This window comes from Sciurus vulgaris, assembly GCF_902686455.1.
Source record: "Sciurus vulgaris genome assembly, chromosome: 5".
NCBI lineage: Eukaryota > Metazoa > Chordata > Mammalia > Rodentia > Sciuridae > Sciurus > Sciurus vulgaris.
Genome location: NC_136465.1, coordinates 133,703,414 through 133,727,965, shown reverse-complemented (window position 1 = coordinate 133,727,965; position 24,552 = coordinate 133,703,414). Strand labels below are relative to the sequence as shown.

The 24,552-nt window shown below is 38.5% G+C and overlaps 1 protein-coding gene across 1 annotated transcript in view; it reads right to left on the bottom strand.

Moving 5' to 3' along the window:
* The window catches only part of TPH2 (tryptophan hydroxylase 2), a 91,338-nt gene that overhangs the window by 6,847 nt on the left and 59,939 nt on the right, over window positions 1-24,552 (bottom strand). Inside the window, exon 9 of the mRNA XM_079142411.1 lies at window positions 2,653-2,748. Coding sequence (XP_078998537.1) covers window positions 2,653-2,748 — 96 coding nt within the window. The remainder of the gene's footprint in view (window positions 1-2,652; window positions 2,749-24,552) is intronic.

Genomic DNA, 24,552 nt, shown 5'->3' with positions numbered 1-24,552 from the left:
GAAAAATGTATGTTATCCTCCAAACCATGGATGCACCACTTGGAAATATTTGGTCAGCTCTGAAGAGCAACATCTATGCCTCAGGAAAATGTAGCCTCTTAAAGCACAAATTTTAGAAGTGTTCTATTCTGGTACAGAAAGTGAGTACTTATGTGAAAGGTATAAAAACTATGACAAACCTCAACTTAGCAGGGACCTACATTTGGGCAACAGTTGGCACAGCATAAAATATTTAGCTGCAAGAGGTATTCAAAACTGCAAGCACGTTTACACGGTAATTATGATAATGCTTTTAATAAAGTTATCCCTATATTGGATACAGAACCATCATTTATCCATTCAAATAAAAAACAGAAGTATTCAGAGGAGCTGTAAGAGGACTCTGGGCATTTACAGGAGCCAGGCAGAGAAAGGGTGCTAAGGAAAACATTTCATGTTATGCATTCTCTGTGAAAAATCTGAAGATATTTCTTAGAGAAAGAATTTCTGAATTGTAAAAGTGGTCCAAAGTAGCAATCATAAGGATGTTCCAGTGTTGAAATTTGAGAATGGAAGAATGCTAACGACTAGAGGTGATGGACCAGAACGAGAAGATGCATGGTGGACAATGCCCTTTGGTGTACATATTTCTGGCTGATTTCCATCTCCAGACAATTCTGTCCACATCAATAGGAGCAAAAACAACAGATTCACCCCAGTGCTGCCTACACATGCCTCATTAACCAGACCAGAAGACCCTGTCGAAAGTTGGGGGCCACGAGAGAGATTTGTTTCTTTTGTTTCTGGTATAATTTATAAGCCATCTGAGGAGAATGTAAATAGCTCTTGAACTGCATCATTTTCTGACTAACACTTTTTTGCAGAGAAATCAAGAAACCCCCTGTAAAAAGCAGGATCTTATGGGGATATGATATCATCCTATTGCTTTGGGCTTTGGCCAATGTGCTGAAATTAACCCCAGATGAATTTTTCATTGAAATTTAATTTTTAAAAAAGTTTACATCAGGTGTGGTTGGTTTTGTTTTATATTTTATGTTGACCATTATCCTCTATTCCAGTCATGCTAAGCCTCAGTGAGTTCTCCAGCAGAGCCAGGCTTGGACCAGCATCCAGGGACACACACTGTTTTCCATTGTATGATCAGTGCACACCATCCTTTCCTTATTCACTCTTCCCATTCCTCTTGAATCAGCTTGGGCAGCAAGGTCCTTGTCAGGAAGCCTCCTCAGGCATGGCTGCAGATGTACCAGGCACTTTTGTCACCTTTTTTTATCATCCAGTTTGTCAGTTACCTCTTGCACTGCAAGTTGACTCCTGGATAACCAGGGTCCCAGGCAGCATAGCCTGGTGGTTAAGAGCTCACATCTAAGGATCTCGACTCATTGCACCTGGGTCCAGCTCTGATGCTTATTAGCTGTGTGACCTTAGGCAAACCCCTTAATGTCTTTATGCCTCAGTTGTCTCGTCTGTGATAATAATACCACCTGTCTCACTGGGTTGTTACGAGGATCAAGTGGGTTTAATATGGCGAGAGCACCCAAAATACTAAGGGCAATTTAAGGGTTCATTAAGGTCGCTGTGTTATTTTCTCCTTATTCTTATTCTTCATCATTACTATTTGTCTTCTCATCCCAAGTGTCTGGCACAGCAGTACGTGGCAATTATAAGTGCTCAACCAAGCTTTTGAAGAATTAATAAAGAATGGAGTCATGGAATGAGCAAACTCAATAAAACTACAGTGAAATTGCATCTTTCAAGACTACAAGCGACCAAAAGGTTCCAATAATAATAATATATTTCCCAATTATATTATGTAGGAATAACAAATCTCAAAATAAAAACCCTAGGATAGTACATAACCCTGATCTTAGTCTGACTAATCAAGGAAATATTTAATTTTCAGCACCACTTCCAGATTATATATCACATTGTATTCTAAATTCATCAAAACTTATATCCCCCAGAGATGCATACATAGCAATTCTTAAATTACCAAAATATTAAAATTATCAGAATGTTGCAAACCCCATAATTTCTGAATAAATGACTATTTTACTATATTTTAAGTCAAAAAATAGCATTCTCTAGGGCTCGCTAACACATATTAGATACCTCTTTGATACAATATCCTTAGTTTTTTTCTTCAAATTGTATATGTTCACAAGTGTTTTAATGTACATTAATTTCGAATTAATGTTCATAAAAGAAACTGAAATAACCACACACTCCCTTTAGAAAGAAGATGCTAGGGAGTCTATGGGAATGATGGAGGTGACAGAAATCAGAGTAGCCAAGCCACCCTCACAAGTGAATTTCAATTAGTAGGATCACTGCTAGGTCATTGCTCACTTTTCAGCACTAAATTTAGGCCAGCCATTTGTTACCAAACATTCGAGCATACATTTATCATTACTGTTGATTTGTACACGGGGCTGTTCATCCATTTGAGTCACACCACAAACCCAGAAAGGCATGACCCATTTTCAAAAGTGCAAAAAGTTGGGTCAGCACCCACATCTGAAGTGCCAAATCCTCTATATTAAATATTTATGGGGTATCTGTGAGTAGAAATGCTCAGACAAACAAATCAATATTGTCCATGACCTTGAACCAGTTTGCTTGGGAAGGATATTTTCATTCACAGCTTCATACCTGTAATTCTCCAATAGAGGAAAGCAGTCCTGCTCCATATGCCCGCAGTTGCCCTTCTTGCTTGCAAAGTCCAAACTCGATTGTGAAGAAATAGCACTGGGAAAAAAAAAAAAAAAAAAAATAGACACACATCCAGTGAACTGGTCAACAAGTTCCTCGACAGAATAAAATGGCACCCAAAATAAGCTGGTTGTATTGTGCATAACTTCTTCAACACTGTCAATTTAAATACATTTAAAATAACATTTATTGAAATCTCTTTTGCTTAATAAATAATCCTTCCATAAATTTAAATTATATGAAGAAAGTATTAACTACTAAGATACTTCATACTTTCTAGATTCAGAAACCTTATAGGTCAAATCATATCCTATCCTATGCAATAATTTTAAAAATAAAAACACGTATTTAGAAATAAATGATTATTTCACATGGTAACACCATAAGAAAATATCACCATACTTACCGCACTGAATTCCAAAGACATAAATAAATTCATGCAAATGTGGAAAAAAATTGCTCAGAATCCAATCATCTCAAGCTGATTTTTTTCATTTGTTTATTCATTCAACAAACATTTGTTGAATACCTACTTGGTGCCAATGCTTGCTAAAGAATTGTGATAAAGAAACAAAAGAGAGACCAAGAAAGCAAGTATGTGCCTAACAAATTATCACAACCACAATTCTGGTGTGTTTTTTATTAAGATCTTAAATGCATATCTATGCGTGCATATGTATATGCATGTGTGGATTTATATATGTGTGTGTATATAACGGCCTTAGTTTCATCAGTGTCAACTACTACAGCTTCCCCAGGATATTAAGACTTGCAGTCACTTCTGTTGGGTTTATAAAATCAACCTAGACAAAGAAATTTCTGCACAGCCAACAAAACTCATGGTGTTATTGAGGAGGGTCCACAATCACACAATTTTTGCTCTGAAAAAAAAGTGAGAAGCCGCATCATTATTGCAATGAACAATAAAAGCTGCATCAGATTAGCACTGTCCTGCATTAGTGATGATGGAGCACTGAAAGTGTTGAGAAAGAGGATTTCAACACTCCTGAGAAGGGGCAGAAAATAGTATTTGTAGCACAAGGCACTTTGTTCTATTTTTATGTGGAGGTTAAGATGTCCCACAGTTCAGGAAGGTCTTATTTATTTTTCAGTGTTAGGATGACCTCTGAAGTTGAGTGGTCTAAAACAGGAAAACTAGAATCTCATGGCACCTTCTTAGTGTGCCTTTGGCTGATTTCCCTAATTTATACTGCATTTATAGCACATGGCATGACATCCTTAAAGCCTTAACATTGAATATAAAAGAGTTTGTGAAAAAAAAAGTGCTGTCATGTTCAAAAGCATGAAAATACACATATGGAGCCAGCTACAGGAGCATTTAGGTCAGCTATAAAGTGCATTTTTAATTTTACTTATGCTACATCAATGCATACATAATTCATGGTCACAGTTATTATCCAAATCAAAACAAGCAGAGCGAGCCTCTGAGAAAATCTGGTGTGTCGTTCACAGTTTTCACAGAGATTTGGCCTCCCACCCTGTTTTACAGCAGGAATTAAAAGGTCTGCGTCAATTCCACTAAAGATTCAAAAGTCAATCTATCAGCCAGTGTGTAGTTAACACGCTTCTAGCATCAGGGCAATCTAGAGGAAAGAACCACTGTGCATCTTCCTTCCCGGGGTGCAGAATGTGCTTTGGCCCTTACCTCATCTGGGAGTCCTTCCAGAAACTCTGACCTCACACAGCTCCATCTGCTTCTTCCCCATCTACTACCTCTTCCTTTGGTTTCCTGTGCTTCTCCACCAAAGAAAGCCCCTAGATGCTGCTTCTGCAGCCCTCTGTCCTCAGAGAATTTGACCTTTTGCTTGGAGATAGTGCTCCATTTGCAGCTGCCAGTGTGGCTGACAGATAATGAGAAATGGTAAATTGCACCTGAAACTCAAGTGTTGGCAAAATTTGAATTATGGACTTGCTCAGGGTAATTTTCTCTCTCTTTTCAATACTGGTGATTAGATCACTAATTGGGAGGAAGGAGCAACCGAATATTTCTACTGTCTGGTTTTATATGGGAAATTGGCTTAGAGTTGAACTAGCTGACCTCTTGAAGACCCTTCAGAATTTGAGGATAACTAATTGCTTCTTGAAAATTCAAGAAAATATAATTTATTTTCCTCAGAGAACTCTCCAGATGTGCATCTATAATATACTCCCTAGAGATTTACCAAACAAATATCCTAATTATAAAAAAAATAGAAAGTGAAAAATATTCCGAATCTAGTAAAAAAAGAAGAAAGAAAAAAAGAAAAACAACCGCAAAAAAGAATCGCCGATTCTTGGTTGCTAGTGTATTTTAAACAGAAACAAATAATACCAAAATTAGCACCTCCCAAATTGAAGGGTACCTTTTGTCAGCTCCGATGTTCATGAATTCCAAATTTTACATGCTACTAGTAATATGTAATTATTTATAAATATTTTACTTGAGTATAATTACATATAATCATTAGCTGAAAACCAAAACAGGAATGATAGATCGGACCTCTTCCACAGAAGAAAAGCAGAGTCATTTGCACACACACACATTCGTTAAGCGAAGAAAGTCTGAGTGACAATCTGAAATCCAAACACTGCTGTGGAACAGGGCTGGGGGAGTGTGCTTAGGAAAAGGAGATAGGTCGCCCAATGCTGCCATCTTCAGATCACTTCTGGTAGCACATCATTCTTGAAAAGGTTCCTCATGGGCAGTGGTAAAAGTCTGAGGGAACCATATCCCCAGATATGAAATCAAACCAAGGAAGTACACAACAGTCCCTTGTGATGTTTCACAAAAATCACTCCACGCAACACCTTTATTATGCTTGGTGCTAGATACCTGAAGCTCTTGCTAAAGTCACATATTCCAATTAAATGTCCAACTTTGTCAAGGAACTCTTGGTGGGATAGGAATTTACTCTTCCAGTTTGCCTCTTGATGGGAGATTTTGCTTCCCACCTTTCACACTCCCTGCATCCTTTGAAATAATTACATAAACTCTTTCTAAAAGTCATCCTAGGTGCATAAATTGAATTTAAATGGTCCTATAAACTACTACGAGGAAGCTCAAGTATGATTTTTTTTAACCTTCTCCAGAAAATTGACTTACACATTGTCATTTTTACCTAAGTGAATAAATGAGTGATATATTTTCTCTATCACCTTTCCTAAAAACTTGATCTTGCATATTGGTAGCATATATTTTTAAATAATCATATGCATCCTTGTATATCTAGAATTCCATTTTCCACATATCCTGCACATGGGCAGGAAGCAAGAAGTTGAAAGAGCCATGATTGAAATGTATTAACATAACAAAAAGTTTTATGCTATATTTGTGTACTTTTCTTATAAGAGAACCCCTCAGGCCCCTCTTTAGGTCCTCTTTATCCTTATTATATGCTGTCTTACTACACACTTGTGAAGTAGAGCAGTTCTTGGTATTTCCTTTGTATAGGTGGAAAAACTGAGATTCAGATTTTAAATGATTTGCTGGAATTTCACAACTAACGGTTAACAGAGTTAGGAATCAAACTCAGGTTTCCAACTTCCAATCCAGCATTCATTGCCATTAGTAATTGCATTCTGGACCAGTATCAGTCAGTCACACTTGCAAAAAAGTTACTGATGTTGCAATACTGAAATCATTCCAGAAGGCTTGTCAACAGCTATTACCCCACTCCTCAAGTGCCCCTGGCAACTCATGCTTCCCTGATCCACTTATGGATCCCACCACACCACCACTACGTCTTTATATCTAGCACAAAAGGCTCAATGCCTGTGGAGTGGGACCTCCAGGACACTGCTCCAACATAAGTGTAACAAGCATCTGTTCTATTAGGTGCCCATGTCAGAACAGAAGAATAAATCCCAGAAAGGAAGAATGCCACTCAAAGCTAACATCAGGGATCTAAAGCTCTGGTCACTACAGATAAAAACACATAAAAGGGACTCAGTGTCTCACAGCCTCCCTTTCACAGAGTTTTTGGCAAGATTTTTCCATCCTCGAACAAATAGCATGTCAAAGTATATGTTCACAAGGTTGTTGAAAAGGTGGAGACTTTCAAGTTGCCTTCTCACTACCCATCTACCACGCACCCCCAGTTACTAATCTGAATATTAGTTACATCAAAATTTCAGTTTATAAGCAGCAGTTTTTCTACTTTTAGACGAGATTCCTGAACCTTGATTAAATTGCCAATGATCACAGTATTGAAACAAGAATGATATTTGATGGCTAAGCCGGAAACTTTGGAATAGAAATATTAAGGCAATGAAAATAAACATTAGGAACCAAAAGTGAAAATGGAGGTTGCATTGCTAAAGCCACGTGGGGTTCACTGATCCTGAAACACCCACTCCTGTGCCCCATCACTCAAACAAAACTCACCAGACATCAGCCTTTGCTGCTTTTTTTTCAACCATTTAAACTCCAACTATTCCCAAGAGTCATAAATAAAGCCAAATCACACAAAGGTGTCTATGCCTACTCCAATGCTTTGATTTGCAAAGCAAATGTCCAGAACGGAAAAATTCTCTGGGTGTGAGCCTCAAGAGAATAGAAAAGGTGGTTTTTGCATGCTTCAATATTTAACCACACATTTTACCATTGTCTAACTAGTCCCACATAAAATAAGAGTGCAAAAGGGCTAGAAATGGGGCTGAAAACACGAGGTCTGATCTAGTGTCCTAGTCCCCAGTCAACATTGTTCCTCTGCAGTCCTGGGATCTCAGCAGCTCTACAATCTCAGGCCACTTACTCCATGCCTTGAAGCCCCACCTGCCCCTTGGCAAAATGAAGCCACTCAAGTGCTCACAGATTTGAGAACAGTCTGTACAAATTCCAAGTTCCGTGGCCAAATGCCTGTGGTACTGAAGCTACATCTAACTTTACCATATTCTCTTCTTGAGTCTCTAAGTGAAAAATCACCGTAGTTCTCAGCAGATCATAAACTCTTTCATTTTTAAAATTGTAGTTGTTGGGGTATAAGGGTATAACTAACTCAGTGGTAGAGCATATGCTTACCCTATACAAGGCCCTAAGATCATCCCTAGCACCAAAAAACATTTATATTTGTTAAATTCTTTTACATTCTAGTTAAAATTACAAATGCAGCTAAAGAGACAATCTGCTTTAAAAAAAGCACAATGTGGACATAGAAGACAAATAAAAAAATAATGAAGAATTTTGTTTTTAATCCTGCCATACACTTCTCACTCTGTCTAAATTGTGTGCTTTGTCTGTCTCAGGACAGGAAGAATTTGAAACTTGTGTTGGACTTTGAAGGATTAATGGGATTTTAGCTGGGCTGTGGGAAAACAGTTTCCTGGAAAGAATGACTGGGTCCAGGATGCTGAGGCAGGGGACGGGGGTGCTTAAAGGAAATATGTGTCACAGGAAGGTAGAAGTGAGTCACATTACAGTGTACCAGGTCACAGGCTCCAGCAGAAACTGCCTTTTCAGAGAAACACAAGTGGAGAAAAAGAGAAAGGGAGGGATCCCAGTAAAGTCTTGTCAGCTAGAAAATGATGCCCTGACTTGTGAAAACAACACACATTGTCTTAGGTTACAACAGCCATTGAATGAATTAAAATGTAAAGTCCTAAACTCTGAGGAAACATTATGGCAAACCTTGTGGAAAATTGATCATCAAATATAAGAGGAACATTCGTAGGGGGAAAAAAAGTGTGTCAGCAGAAAACAACTTTTATTGAGGAATACGTCGACATAGGCGGATTTTCAATAGCCCAGCGTCAGTCTGAATTTCTCTGTGTGCTTCTTGACTACCGCTCTCTGCATTTTGGGGCGGGGGGGTGCTTGCTTTCAAAAATAAATGCATGGTTTAAGTGCCCTCTGACCATATCAGCTTTATTGCCAATTCTTCAGCTAATCTTTGAGCATTTTCTAATTCAAAGGCCACCTGACTTATTATCATTTAACACTTAGCAGTTCCCACACCAGGCTCCACTTTTCTAAGTGGACAAGGAAGAACAGGAGCAGGAAAGAAAATCCCCCGTCTTCTTTCTTCCACTCATGGACTTAGAGGAGTGTCATTCATTCATTCAACATCAGTGCCACCTAGGAAACTGGTTCAGCATAAATCTGGAACAAGATTCATCCAGGATACTCCCATCTCCCATGCCAGATCACAATAGTCATGTAACAAGACAATGACAAAACTTTACTGTCCCACTGCCCTAGAGTGAAGGTCCAAATTTCTGCATATTGCAGAAAAGACCCTCCATGATCCAGCCCCTGCCTTCTCCAGGACCTAGATTCTCATCTCTCAATCTTCTTCCTCCCTACTGACTTCCCACTAGGCAACTGGTGGCAACAGCAAAGACTGATCTTGCGCTCTTCCATCTGGGTTCTCCCTGCCTGGAATGCTCTTGTCATGATCCAGCCCCTTTGTCTAACTCCCACAGGTCTGCCAGATTAGATGAATCCCCTTGCATCCCCCAGGTAGCTCTGCTGGATTCATACTGAAATTGCCAACCTTCTAACACATCACCTATACCAAACACTGAGCTTCCTGAAATCGGGTACAGGGACTGACTTGGGTTTGTTTGTTAGCTATTGTTACAGTTTAATGTGTGGTCTCTGTCACCCTGCCTGACATGTAGCAGACCCTCAGCAAATATAAAAGGAAGGAATGGAGGGAGAGAAGGGCACTCAACCAGAATAGTTCCCCAGTAGGCCATGCCAATAGAGTCAGGGACAGCCTGGATCAGTAATCACTAATCTCAGCCAATTTTTTCAATATTACAAGACTTTAAAAAAGATGAAAACTTCTCTACATTCACTGGCAAATGAGTTTTCACTTACAGGTTCAGAAATAGATCTGTTCTTGACCTTGCTCTATGCTCCCTTCAGTGACAGACAATGGCCTTCCGTGCCAGAAAGGAGGGAGCTGATTTCCTTGGCAGAGTCAAGCCCAGCACCTTGCAGGCCTTCAGGATCATGGACACAGGCTGACTGGCAGGTATCACCTTCAGAAGCTCAGCAGCCTTGTGGTTAAGTGGCTGCTGGCCTCCTCATTACAAGCAGTAACTCTGAAAACTCATTGATTCTGACATCTGGTTCATCATCCAAAAATGTCAGGGGGAAAGTTTTTCAGTTTGCTGTTTCTGAAGATTGCAGCCAACTGAAGCTTAGCCAGGGAAAATGCTAACTGTGCTTGGTCAAGGTATGGAGGACTTTGTGATGTGACAGATTCAAGCACTGAAGTGCCTCACAGTCCAGACTGCTCAGAATTAGCAGCTATGAGGAATTTCTACAGGCATCACTACCCAGACCTTTGTTTAGCAAATGATGACACACAAGATCAGGCAGATGCTATTTTCTCCTGGAGATGAATCTGTAAGATGTCTATCCAGCCAATTCTGTTTTCCACAAAATTCCACAGCTCTTTCAAATGGGTATTATGAATACAGATAGGCTTCTCTTTATGCCTTCTGGGCCAGCAGGTATTTCAAGTTTCACAAATCAAAAGCTAGTTTTATATTCACCAGTATTATTCCTTGGACCCTAGATGCAGTACATGAGCCTCAATGTAGCATCTCCATAACAAAGCGATTCACAAAGTGTGGTTCTTCTCTTAAAGCAATTCCATCTTTTTCCAAATGTCCCTTTGCTGATCTTATTATACAACCAGCTACCTTGAAATGGCTGAACTCCACTGTGAAGATGTGCACACATGCACACACACCCCTCATTTTCATACCAGCTGCATGGATCAGCATTCCGTTTATATATGTGCTTAATCTACTTTGTGCAGAAGACCTACTTAAGCATAGGCTACAGGTTTGGAAGTGTCCAAGGACTGACTTTTATAACCTAAGCAGTTCTGGGTTCCTTGAAGGAGAAGAAAACTGATGAGCACATTCTCAGCCATTCATCCTTGAGCATGCCCTGAAATGTTCTGCATCAAATCACACATTCTCCCCAGATGTGGTGATTTTAAAGGTCAGCTCTCCAACGCTCGTATGAAAAATGAGATTTTTACTGACTTCCAAGTGAGCTGTGGGTAGTCACCACTGCCTTTAGAGGGTCGTTTTATTTTTATCCCTGCATTACTAAAAGCAACACCCTCCTAGACATAAGGGCTAAAGAGCTTGCACTTTCTCACCTATTTCTTTCCAGGCAAGACCAAGAATCCTGAAAGATGATTATATATCTGAGAACTGACAAGAAAGGTATGTTTAGCAGTGAGAGCCATTCTTGCTGCTCTATTGCACTGAGCAGCCTTCTATTTTAAGTTTTTATTAATGAAGTCATGTTACTTTCCTAGTCACCAACCGTCACCACTACCATCATCATCTCTCACACTCAGAGTCGACACCAACTATCTATATGTGTAAATGGGGCTGAAAAGATATACCTGTGAAGTGGGGTCCCTGTCACAATGAGGGTTTACAGGTAATTGAAACTCTAGCAGGCATTTAAGCTCAGCAGAGCTTCCCCATCTCTAATCATCATCACTGACGGTTATTGAAGCCTACACTCCACCAGACACAGTGTTAAGCACTTCACATCTTACAGCAACCCTGAGAGGCAGGCACTGTGAAGGTAATGGAGCATGGGAGTTTGAGCACATTGACTTCGGAGTGAGAGACCAAAGTTCAAGGACGGGCTCTGTCATTTACTCGGTCTTGGGAAAGTCATTTAACCATTCTGAGTCATGTTTCTTTGTAAAGGGGAGAAAATAAAATAAACACTGAGTCATTTACTGAACTCTTACTGTGTGCCAGTGCTCAATCTCCCATTTTACTGATAGGGAAACTGAGACAGATCCAGTAGCTTCCGCAAGTTTAGGGACATTAGAGCTGGACAGAGCAAGCAGTCTCCCTCTAAATCCACATGGTTTGCACTATGCCATACCATCCTCCTCCTGTTCACAAAGTGACCGAACACTACCAGAATTGAGTCTTTGACAGTTGAGTTCAGTGTGCCAGGGCAGATGAGGGTATGTCTAGTGTGTCTATAGCCACCCTTCCATGGCTAGCCCTGTGGGAGGTGCCCTCATTTCCTTGGCTACCTCTGGATCAGCTAAGTTACACAGCACAGGCCTGCAGGGAGTCAGCGATAAGTGCACACGATAAGCCAGTCATAAAAGGAAGCGGGGACTCTGAGTCTTACTGGTGGGAAGCAGCACTGCAGTAAGCACAGCTCAAGAGAGCTGAGACGACAAAAAACGAGGCTGGGTTAGAAATATGGTACACTGTTTTGTATTAAAAAGTCATTACAAGCACCAAACTAAATATCAGATAGTATTACTTTAAACAACAATGCATATTTACATTTGATTTAAATGCATTATTTGATAGGCACAAAATTAACTCTGGCTGATGAGAACTCACAAGACAATAAAGAATAGCACAACTTGAAATATTTCCAATGCGTCATGATGAGCTATTTTGCCAAACTTACTCTCTGGCTCTGGCTACCAAGAGAGTGGTGTTTTTGCTGCTGTCTAGAACAGCAATCCCTTTAATCCCCTTCCACTCCCCTAATCAGTAAAGCCCCTTAATCAGTTAAAAAAAAAATAAATTATATTTTAAAAAGGCAGGTGACTGAGATGACATTCCACTTCCCACTTGAAGATCATAAAGTTCATCTACTGGGACAACAGCAACTCAGCTCCTGCCAATTGTCCCCTTGTGTAAAGGCAATCTGTCAAGGAGGCTGGCCTTATTAAGAAAAACTAGGAATTGGGAACATTTGTGTGGATTACAAATCAGCATCTTCCTGTCTGATACACCTTTTCAAAGGAACAGAATCCAGTGCCCCTTTCCTCACCTATTATAGATTTGACTTTTTATCTTGGAAGAATTAAGTCTTCTTAACTAGATTTGAGAAAGAAAAAAGTAAACAACCAAAAAATAAAAAACTTTCATGACAGCTAAAAATTTAAATGTTTCTAACATAAACCACTTTAAGGCACTTCCCCTTGTTTTATTACAGAGAAATTTTAAACCTTGTTAGTTGGACACCAACATAGGACCCCTGTGTAGAAATGTGGAGACATATCCAAAATGCATCAAAACTAGAGCAAACGACCTCTTTGGGCACTCTTCCAAGAGCCTCCTTGCATCCTCTTATGTTAATGCAGCCAGCTTACAGCCCAACTGCAATACCTGGTTTGAGTTAGCAGAAGCTTGAGCTCATGAAGAGCAGCAGCCAAGATTTGAAACCCCAAATTTATTGCGTTGTTTAGTTATTAAGGGAGGGCTGCATGTATCAATGAACAGCATCACTCCTAATCTGCTTGAGAAGTTTAGTCAGGAATTCATATTTCATGGGCTCTCCCTGGCACAAACAATATTTTCTCATTTATTTTTCCAAGCTGTTTCCTTGCGACTTGCCTCTCTCTACGTTCACCCAGGGGAGGTGTGCTATTAAGTCAGGGGAGGCCTCCTCCATCTCCAGGGAGCAACTTGACATCTTCTAGGGAGGCCTTACTTCTATTATTTATAGATAAAACACTTTACATTGCAAAGTAGCACACTATCTCCATCTAAAACCCTTTTGTAAAATAAACTGCACAGTCTGCATTTCAGATAGGAAAACCTGAGATGTTGAAAGTTAGAGAATTACCCAAGGTCACACGGGAAAGTAGAAACTCTCCAGGGGCCTTTCCTGTATGCAAGTACTTACCAATATGGTCACCTAGATGTCTAAGAGTTCCATCATGCAAAATACGCTAACTGGCATTTTTGAACACTTGGCACTGTGCTAAGCAGCTTCACCACACATTATCTCATCGATTCTCACAATAGCTTCATAAGATTAGATAGTATTCTTTGTCTCATTTTAAAAGTGATAAAACTGGGGCACAAAGAGGTTACGTAACTTGTCTGAAGTCACTGACAAAGATGTTCTTGCCCAAACTAGTTTCCTCTGGGCTCCTTTTCAGCTGACCTTAACTTTGGGACTTTCATGTTCATCTATGCATTGTCCAATTGTAGCAAGAATACTGCGAAGTCAATTTAGCCAGAGTCCCCCGTGCTTGATATCTGATCATCTTCAGTGTCTAATCAGGCTCCTCATCCTCCACGATCCCCCAGCATGTATGACATCCTGGCCTGCCTTCAGCAAGAGTCCTGTTAAGTCAGCTTAGTCAGGATCCCTCCTTACCTCTCACGGTACCTTCAGTAATTCTCCACGCATTGACCACCACCACCCCATCCCACTCCTTGATTACAAATCCCTACCTTTCTTTGTTTTGTTAGCAGTTGAGTTCAATCTCTCTCCTCTATTGCAAATCCCCATTGCAGCAGTCCCTATATCTGTCCTGATGATCCTGAGTCAAGTTTGCCTTACCATTTTTTAGCAAGTGTCATGAATAATTTTTATTTTGATACCACCAAGCCAGTAAGTGACAGAGCCTGGATATGAACCTAGGTAATTTGATCCCAAAGTCTGCACTCTCAATCACTGAAGCACTCTAAATCACTTACTACACAATACTGCCTCTCTTTCTGGTCCTAAGAGGCACAGGCTCAGGAAAACTACATAGTCTCGTATACATACACTGGTTGCTATGGATTCCAGTCTCCCTCTTAATCCCTAGCAGTAGGAGTATTTGGGAGCAAGTGTTATGGGGAAGCTTTAGAATACTTTTGCTATTGGCAGATGTCCATGATTTTACCTAAAATGAGAACAATGGTAAGGGGTGAATAATGATGTGACTGGACAAAAGTAGCACTCACTAATGGGGCAAGACTAGTGCAAGATATGAAGACTGGGGAAAATATATGAAAACCAATTGCTTAAGAAAAATGTAGTATCCACTAATTTTCTTTTTCTGAGAAAAAGAAGGAAAAGCAAACAAAACTCATTAGCTGCATTTGATGCTCATTGAAACACTGCAGCTTAACTGAGTGAAAGTCATAAACCCCGTATTTCTAGAATATTTCCAATTTATCCTTTCTTCTGTGGGTATAAAAGATAAAGTCTCTCCTAACAGCACAAGTGTTTGATGAATGGACGAATACCTCGTTACTCCTTTTTCCAAAGCCAGGATACCCTTTCACTAAGTTCTTATTTGATGGGTCAAAATGACTTTTCAGAAAAACTAGAAGCTATACGCCAAAATGTTAAGAATGGCTGTGTTATTAACACATTGCTGCTGTGTTATTACAAATATCCTTTACTTCCTTTTCCTTCCTTATTCAGTTTTCAGAATTTTCTATAATGAGTATGTGTCAGTTTTATAATAAGAAAAACCAACAACAGTTTTTGTAAAGACTTTTCAATAGAGGAGTCCCTAAGCCACTGGTACCAGCCTCTTCTTCATTGCTGAGGGTATGATTTTTTATGTAAAGAATAGACTTTCAGACCCCGAAAAGAATGATGTGTCCCCCCTCCCAGGAGATTTATTCCTCCAAACCCTAACAGCATTTCTTACTTACACCTAGTCTGGATTTAAGCTCTCAAATTGACGGAATTTCCATTTTATGGAAGACCTTTCCCCAGTGTGAACTCCACCCACCAGAAATATTCCAGAAATGCCCATCCTTACAGTAACGAGCACATAAAACTCCAAGCGAATTGCAATATTTCTAAGAAGAGAGCAAAGAGATTTTTAATCACTGTGTGTTCAGTCTCATGTCGCGTTTCTTATTGTGCTACCATTCATTGTGGTGGCTCATAATGTACAGTAATACGTTTTACATCTACTAAATGTATTCTGGGTTTTTATATCACAGTTCAGAAGAATAGCTTTGGAAATCCTTTTGACTCCTTTATTTGAAAACTACATTTGTGGAATAGGGTAATTAAATTCCTATAGTTTGATATAACATTACCTCTGCTATTCTAGCTCATAAAAAATCCCAACCATCTTCTTTCTGCTTTTGCTAGAAATGGAATTGCACCACAGAAATTTCTGTTAATACAAGTTAAGATTTTGAGAGCCTCCCCATTGTAGTTAAACCAGAAAACTCTTTTCTTTTGTACATCTTCATGGAAATTAAAATGACTGCAGAAATTGTCTGTGCCTGATGAATGCATCCTAGCTTTGAGAAGAAAAAGTAAGAAGGTTTCAATCTAAGGACTTTTAAGTCTTGGGAAGATATGAAGGACTGTGGGGGCGGGGGGCGGGGCTTGAACTGATTTTAAAACTCTTTAAACAACATAGCTCCTTTGGCATAGTTAGGATTCTCAGGCAAAGATGAGATCAGGTACTACCATACCTGGGTATGATGCAGATGATGTCGTCGCACACAGGGTAAAAGTATGTTATCACATTTGCTCCTCCTTTAGCACTGGGTGGTAGAATAGTCCCATTTAAAAGAAACTTGAGGCACACAGAAGGGATGTGATTTGTTTCTTTGTGCCTAGCCTGAAGGCAAGGTTGGAAAGTAACAAAGCTGGCACGCAAACCCAGCTGTGCTAACTTTAAGTTCAGATTCTTTCCACCACGTGGCACCACACCACATTCTGCTGCTGGAACTCAGAAAACAGTATTTCATATTTGCCTTTTGAATTTCCCAACTTGTGTGACCCCTGAGCTTATGCACTTCAATAAATGTGCATGTTCTTTCTCCTGTTCATCTGTCTGTAGCCAGTTTATTTCAGCTGACTGAAATACCAAACATCAGAGAGAAAGTTTGAACCTCTCTGCACTGCCCATCAGACATCCCAAATAGCATCTTCATCAAGTTCCCATGAGGGCCCAGACATGCCCGCTGTTGAGAGTGGTGCTGCTGTGAGGACAAAAGGCAGTGGGTACAGAGCAGGTGGGTTGAGCACTTGCTCAGCACTCAGAGAAGAAACAAAGCAGTACTGGTTTTATGAGTTTCCAAATAAATAAAATAGGTTTGTTTTGTTTTGACTCCCATCTGCAGTTGTATGATGACTCTCTGAGGTCCCTAGGATACAGTTATAAATGACAAAGAAAGATTTGAGTTGCAAAAATGTCCAGCTATTCCAGATTGTGAATAGATTTGTTTCTAAACATAGTGGGCAAAGTAGAGCCCTTTTTTTTAAAATTCCAAATAACTGTGGTGTTCTCATCATAGCATAAATAGATGGCAAACGCCTCATAAGGACAACAACAAATAACATAAGTGAAATAGACTCATAGGGATGGAGCAAAACAGCCTTGGCTACCAAATTAAATGTTCTCAGAACAGAATTAGTCAGAGGGAAGTGCGACCTTGGAGCACCCAGGTAGAAAAAGACCAAAGGAAAACAGTGAAAAAGATGGAAGTTCTGGGGTGGGGGGGGTGGGGGGGGGTTAAAGAATTTGAGTATTCCTTGCAAGATGCTACTACTTTTCTATGCACAGCAGATATAAAAGTGAAAGTAATGAGTTGGAATAGATATTATTAACTTTTAATTAAGTTACTCTTAGAAATAACACATAAACTGATCATCCACCCAAACAGCTCAATTAAGAATGTATAAAAGTGCATCCCTTCCCCATCCTTTGTCAGCTTTGTATCAAATGATCCAAACAGCTAAACTAGTTCTAAGACTCTACATGGAATAAGGAAGCCTGGGGCTTATTTCAAGCTTTCCATAGAGACACTAAAGTGGTCATTTTTAATGCCATCCATGTTGAAAAAGCACTACAGCTGGACATAAGCCTTTTGGCATCCAAAGCCTCCCTACCCACGGCTGGGTAGAAAAAGACAACAGAGGTTAGAAAACAGGCCGGCGTCTTTGGCAAGCAGGAAAATATTGATAAGAAATTCATAAACTAAGATTACCTTTATAATTGCACTTCTAAGGTGAATCATAAATGATTATTAGTTTAATCTGACTCTATGTTTCAATACCACTCTCAGCATAAAAAGTACTGGTTATACCTAGAAGTTCAAACAGGCGTGGTTCATGGCCATCAGAAGCCCCAACCACTGCAAACTCATTTACTTGAAACAAACAAATTATTTGTTTGATAAAATTATCTGTTTGACACAAACAGAACTCTGTATTGTTAATTTCTGACAATTCTTTCCTGCAAATATATACATATATATCATATATATTATCATATATATATGATAATCAGATCTCTGCAAACAATGAATTCTACCCTTTCAAAAAACATTCTACACTTGTCTCCTAAACAACTGTGCCCCTTGGAATATTAATAGCTTGGGATGCTGATATGCATTCCATTTAAAGAGACTGCCATCACAAAGCAGGTTTTCTTAATTCTCAAGTTCACTTTTTCACATTTTAACATTTCCAAAATGAAGCTTCATTTTACAGTGTCAAAATATTTTACCAGCTGACTCTTGCCCCCAAATGAACAATAACAAAAAGTCACTATTAACAGTATGCTTTACATCCAAAGGCATCTGAGAATGGAGGAAATGTGGTACGTTTGGAAAAAATAATTTTTATCATTTTTGAAGATTGACTCTGCATATTATTTTATTAAAGATTCTGAAAAGTCCCACGCTTTATAAAGCTGTTGGTTTCACTCAGTGTTTCTCAAATATATTTGCTCATAGATCCCTTCTTTCACAGAATTCATAATAACACTTCACAAAGCTAACATTCTGGGAATGTATCCTGGGGAAAGACTGCCTAACCCTTCATTATCCTTGGCCAAGACTCTCCCCTCATCAGCGTTATCTGTTACCCAGTAACAGAACCCCTTCCATCAGGAAGGGAAGGTAAACAGGTTTCAGGGTCGACAACTCCATAGAAGAAAAAATCCAACTGGGCCAGACACTGATTTGTTCTGCTTGGAAAACATCTGCGGTGTATTCATACTGACTGCTCTCCCCTACAGATGATGCGCATCTTTGTTGCAAATGCCTTTATGATGTGAGGAATGAATAGACTGAATTGAAGCCATCTGCATCATAGGACGAGAGGCACAATTTGGTGAAAGATGTTCCTTTACATATCCTAACATTCGGGGAAAGGGAAATCAATGTATTTCTAGGACTAGTTCCTAAGTCCACTTGATCAGTAAATTTGTGCATTTCTGTACAAATGAATAGTTTCTCTTAGCAGATGAAAGAATATGAGAGCAGATATACAAAACAGAACCAGTGATATGACTCTTGGATGCAAGGATTCAGTTTCAGGCCTTGAACAAGTAGGTCATACATACACTCATCTTACATTGCACATATTTCTCTGACGATAGCCGTTAATATAGATTTTAGAAAAACTATCCAAAATATGGAAATGAGGCTAAAAGATTACCAAATGCCTTTTGAAAGACATACTTAAGCACTGTCCAACAGGGCCACCTGTTGGACATCACCTGCTTCTCCTGCTACCAAAGCATGGGCCTCAGACAAGCAGCTCAGCATCAACTGGGTCTTGTCAGAAATGCCAATCCCAGCCCCCAACCCAGACCAACCCTATTAGAATCTACATTTTAACAAAACCTCTGGGTTATTGTATACATCACAGTTTGAAAAGCACTCATCTACAGGATATAATCTTGGTCTGACTTTCTATTTGCTATCCAGACCACAAGCTGTAAAGTTATATGTTAACTTGAGAAGATTGAAAAATAGCAAATTATTTTTTTCCACTAGACATACAAATGATTTCTGCCGAGTAGAAAAGATAGCCTCAAGGTTAACATTTTATTGCCTACAGGAAAGAATACCAACTATTTTGTAGCTAATTCCAGGATTCTTCCTTCCAGTGACTACTTCAAATTCTTCTTTGAGCAATATTTACCATCCCACTTTATCTTCATTCATTAATTAAATAAAATTTTGGCACAAACTCAGGGCATATATAAGACAGTCATGTTTGTACCTGTTTAAAGTTATAATTAAAACCAAGTTGCCTTTCAACTGTAATAAGATACTTACCTCTAGTTTTCATTCTTCTTTTAGAAAAAAATATCCCACTGTGCAGCAAACAGTAATTGAGAATGTACAAATTGACATAAAGAAGGATCTAGCATGGGCTTTCCACTCACACCCAGTATAGTTCCAATGCAGAATTCAACCTCAAAGAGAAGGGCTGGTAACTGAAATTGTGTAGTCCTATTTCTGCCCACAGTCATGAGTTATAGTCAAAAAAACCTTTAGTTTTGTTTTAATTTTTGAATCTGAAGGCCTAAGGCATAATATATATTCCCCAGTTCTCCAAAGGTCCTAAATGCCTTATTATTGTATCAGGTGTTTCACATGTTTGCTACCTATCTGGCCACCGAAGCCATTTAAGTTTACAGCACTAATGCACACACTCATCTATTAAATCCAGCACTACAATAGAAATTGCTGGTCTCAAAATTATAACGTACTCTAATTAACCCTTATTGGGAATATTTTTGCATATCTATCCTACCCAGACCTTGGACAGCTACGATGAGTCTGAAAAGAATACATACAGCTGCCAAATCCAGTGGCCTTATTCATTATCCACCAGAGGGCAAATTATTTACACATACCACAATGCATTTGAAATACACTTTCTAAGCATCATCATCAATTTCTTCAGATACAAAAGAGTTTAATTTATTTGGTTCTCAGGGCGTAGAAACCATGGCCCACATAAAACAGTAGAGATAGCTTCATTCTCAAAACTGAGCATTATTAAAATGTCAAAATAAACATCATACAGAAATATAGCAAGGAGACACAGCAGCTACAGGCAAGGTAGCCTGGTCCCTCTGAAAATCAGACCTAGAGGTCCAAAAGCAGGTTTGGACAAAACCAAGTTTGGAGGTGCCAATTAGTCTTAATGGAAGTTATTTTCTTCCTTCCACAGATTTGCTGACAGTAAATCAAAGAAAGGTATTGTCTGCTTTCACTAGGCAGGACTCTTTTTCATAAGTGCTTAAACTCACTAAATAAGGAAAAATGGGTACTATATAAACAGAATCATTAATAATAAAAATTTCACCTAGAGTCAAAAAATAATCCAGGCTATTTCATTGTTCTGCAGAAATAGTAATTTCTGTAGTTTTTTCTTGGTCTTCTCTGCAGACTTTTCTACTTTGGCGCCTCTCATCTCTCATTTCCCTCTTGTGCTTCTTTCTGCGGGGGGCTTAATGCAAACAACTCAGGAAAACAACCAAGTACCTCCATAGTACTTTTTACCCCTCTAGGAAGGCCTGAACTTAACCTCTTAGTCTTTGCAAGTGAGTCATTAAACTTACTTTCTATATGGCTTGAGGGTCATTAATATGCATGTTATCCAGCAAGCTATTTACTTTAGGGTTTACTTTGAAATTGCCTGGTTGGAATCTATGTTTGTCTTTCAAGACTATCTTCCAGTCATTTTCCACTCACTTTGTTTTAAACTGAGGGATAGGATGGAATTCTAGAAGTCAATAGCAATTTTAGTATCATTTCAGAAAAAATCATCCTAGCCTGGTCATACTGAGTCTGTCCTCCTCCATTCCCTCCGTATCACACAGAAAATACTTACCAAATTTCTCTTTGGCCTGCCAAGCACTATTCAAAGTAAACAGTCAGTCTACAAAATTGGAAAGAATTGGAACTGAAAGGTTTGTGAGAAACAGAAAGTCAGAGGGGAGTTGTGGTGGGGGCTCAGGCAATATCAAGAAAATGAGAAAATCAGGTCAAACCAGGGTGAGAGCACAAACACACCCAAATTCTCCACTGTGCTTAGAAGAGACTAGAATCTTCTGCACGGAAGTATTTTACAAGTTTATACTCTGCTAGACTCTTTTGTTCTGTTTTTGATTGATGAGTATTTTATTTTCTCATGTTATTAACATATTGATGGGTTTTACTATGACATTTTTATATGTGCATGTATCAAGCTTGAACATGACCCCTCCCCTTTTCCTATTCTTCCTCCTTCTGTCCTCTCCCCCTAACCAATTTCCCACTTTTTTTTTTTCTTTTCAATCTTCACATATGAAAGAAAGCATGGGATTTGTGTCGTTCTGTGTCTGGCTTATTTCACTTAATATGATGTCTTCCAGTTCCATCCATTTTCCTGCAAATGACAGAATTTCATTTTTCTTTATAGTTATATAGCACTCCATTGTGTATATATATCATTTTTTGTTTGTCCATTCATCTGTTGATGGGCACTAGGCTTCTTCCATGTCTTGGCTATTGTGAATAGAGCCACAATAAACATGGGTATGCAGGTATCTTTCTGTATGCTGACTTTGTTTCCTTTTGATATATACCATTTACTTCAGGAAGGTATAGTTGGATCATATGGTAGTTCTATTGTTAGTGCTTTGAGAAACTTCCATATACTGTTTTCCATGGTGGCTATGCTGATTTACATTCCCACCAACAATACATGAGTTCCTTTCCACGTCCTTGCTAGCCTTTGTTAATTTTTTTTATAATAGCCATTCTAACTAAAGACTTTAAACATTTTTAACATATTTATTGGCCATTTGTATTTCTTCTTTTGAGAAGTGTCTATTCAGATAATTACTTTGCTCTTTTGTTAGATGTTTTGAGTTTTTTATATATTCTTATTCTAAGTCTCTGTCAGATGAGTAACTGGCAAACATTTTCTCCCATCTGTAGGGTATCTCTTCACTCTGTTGAGTATTTCTTTTGCTGTGCAGAAGCTTTATAGTTTGATGTCATACTAGTTGTTGTCAATTCTTGCTTCGGTTTCTTGGGCTAGTACAGTCCTATCCAAGAAATCATTGTCTGTGCCAATATCTTGAAGTATTTCCCTTAGGTTTTCTTCTCATACTTGCAAGGTTTCAGATCTTATGTTAAGGTCTTTGAAACATTTTGGGTTGATTTCTGTTTGGTGTGAGAGATATGGGCCTAGTTCAGTCTTCTACAAGTGAATACCAGTTTTTCCAGCGCCATTTGTTGAAGAGGCTGTCCTTTCTCCAATGTGTGTTTGTTCAGCTAGATGAGGTTGTATGGTTCTATTTCTGGGTCTTCTGTTTTGTTCCATTGGTCTGCATTCTAACTTTATGCCAATACCAGGCTATATTTGTTACTGTGGCTCCGTAGTAGGTTTTGAAATGAAGTATGGTGATGCCTCTAGCCTTGCTCTTTTCTGCTCAGGATTACTTTGGTTCTTCAGGGACTTTTGTGTTTCCACATGAATTTTAGGGTTGTTTAAGGTTCTTTTCCTTGCCTGATTGCTCTGGGTAATATTTTCAAGTACTATATCAAGTAAGAGAGGTAAGAGTGGACACACTTGTCTTGTTTCTAAGTTTAGAGGAAATATTTTCAGTTTTTCCTTATTCAGATATTTGTCATATATAACCTTTATTATGTTGAGGTATGAACCTTCAATACCTAATTTAATCAGGGTTTTGATCATAAAGGGATGTTGAATTTTATCAAAGGCTTTTTTTTTTAATCTAGTGAGATGAGCCTGTGATTTTTATCCTTAACTATATATATGTACTGTATTACATTTATTGATTTGCAAGGGTTGAACCATCCTTGCATCCCTGGAATGAAATTAACCAATGAAAGGGTTCCTTACCTTTCTATTTTATGGAATAATTTGAGAGCACTGGTGTTAGTTTTAATGGTCCAATAAAATTCAGCATTGAAGCCATCTCATTCTGAGTTTTTCTTTATTGAAAGACTTTATTCTTACTTCAATCTCATTACTTGTTATCAATCTATTTAGGGTTTTTTTTTTTTTTATAACTTCTTGGTTCAATTTGGTAGGTCATATATATCCGAGAATTTTTCCACTTCTTCCAGATTTTCCAATTTATGGGATACAGTTCTTCAAAATATTCCCTTATGATCTTTTGAATTTCAGTGGTATATCTAAATATAAACATTTCTCTTTTTTCATATCTAATATTATTTATTTGGGTCTCCTCTTTCTTTCGATTAGTTGAGCTAAAGATTTGTCAGTTTTGTTTACCTTTTCAAATTATAAACTCTTAGCTTCATTGTATTGCTCTTTTAGTCTCTATTTCATTTATTTCTGCTCAGATATTTATAATTCGTTTTCTTCTTCTGATTTTGAATTTGGTTTGTTCTTATTTTTCTAAGACTTGAATGTATCGTTATTTATTTGGGATATTTATAAGTACTTATTGCTACTTATTTTCTCTTAGTACCACTTTTGCTGTATTCCACAGGCTTTAGTATGTTGTGTTTCTATTTTGTTTGATTTTTTTGTTTGAATTTTTTTTAATTTCCCTCTGATTTCACTCAAAGTGAAAGTGTGTTGCTCAGTCTCCATATGTTTGTATAATTTCTGTAGTTTCTCTTTCTGCTGATTTCTAATTTTCATTCCAATACAATCAGACAAGATGCAAGAAATTATTTCAGTTTTTTAAAATTTGTTAAGACTTGCTTTTCAGCCTTATGTGATCTAGTTTGGGGAAAAAAACCCATGTTCTGATGAAAAGAATGTGTATTCTGCAACTGTTGAATGGAATATTCTGTAGATGTCTGTTAGCCCATTTGATCTATAGTCTAGTTTAACTCTAAAGGTTTGGGGGGTTGTTTTGTTTTGTTTTGTGGTTTTTGTTTGTGTTCGTAACGGGGATTGAACCCAGGAACACTTAACCACTGAGCCACATCCCCAGCCCATTTTACTTTTTATTTTGAGGCAATGGCCTCTTACATTGCTTAGCGCCTCAATAACTTGCTGAGGCTGGCTCAACCTCCGGAGCCACTGGGATTACAGACATGCACCACTGTGCCTGCCTCTAATATTTCCTCATTAATTTTTTATCTGAATAATCTGTCTATTGCCAAGAATGAGGTATTGAAGTCACCCATTATTATCGTATTGGCATATTAAAGTCACCTTTTATGTTTAGTGGCATTTGTTTTATGAAATCAGGTGTTCCAATGTTCAGTACATAAACATTTATAATTGTTATTTCTTCTTATATTGTTCCCTTGATTAGTATACTGACCTTCTTTGTCTTTTCTGAATAATTTTGTCTTAAAGTCTATCTTGTTGAAAAT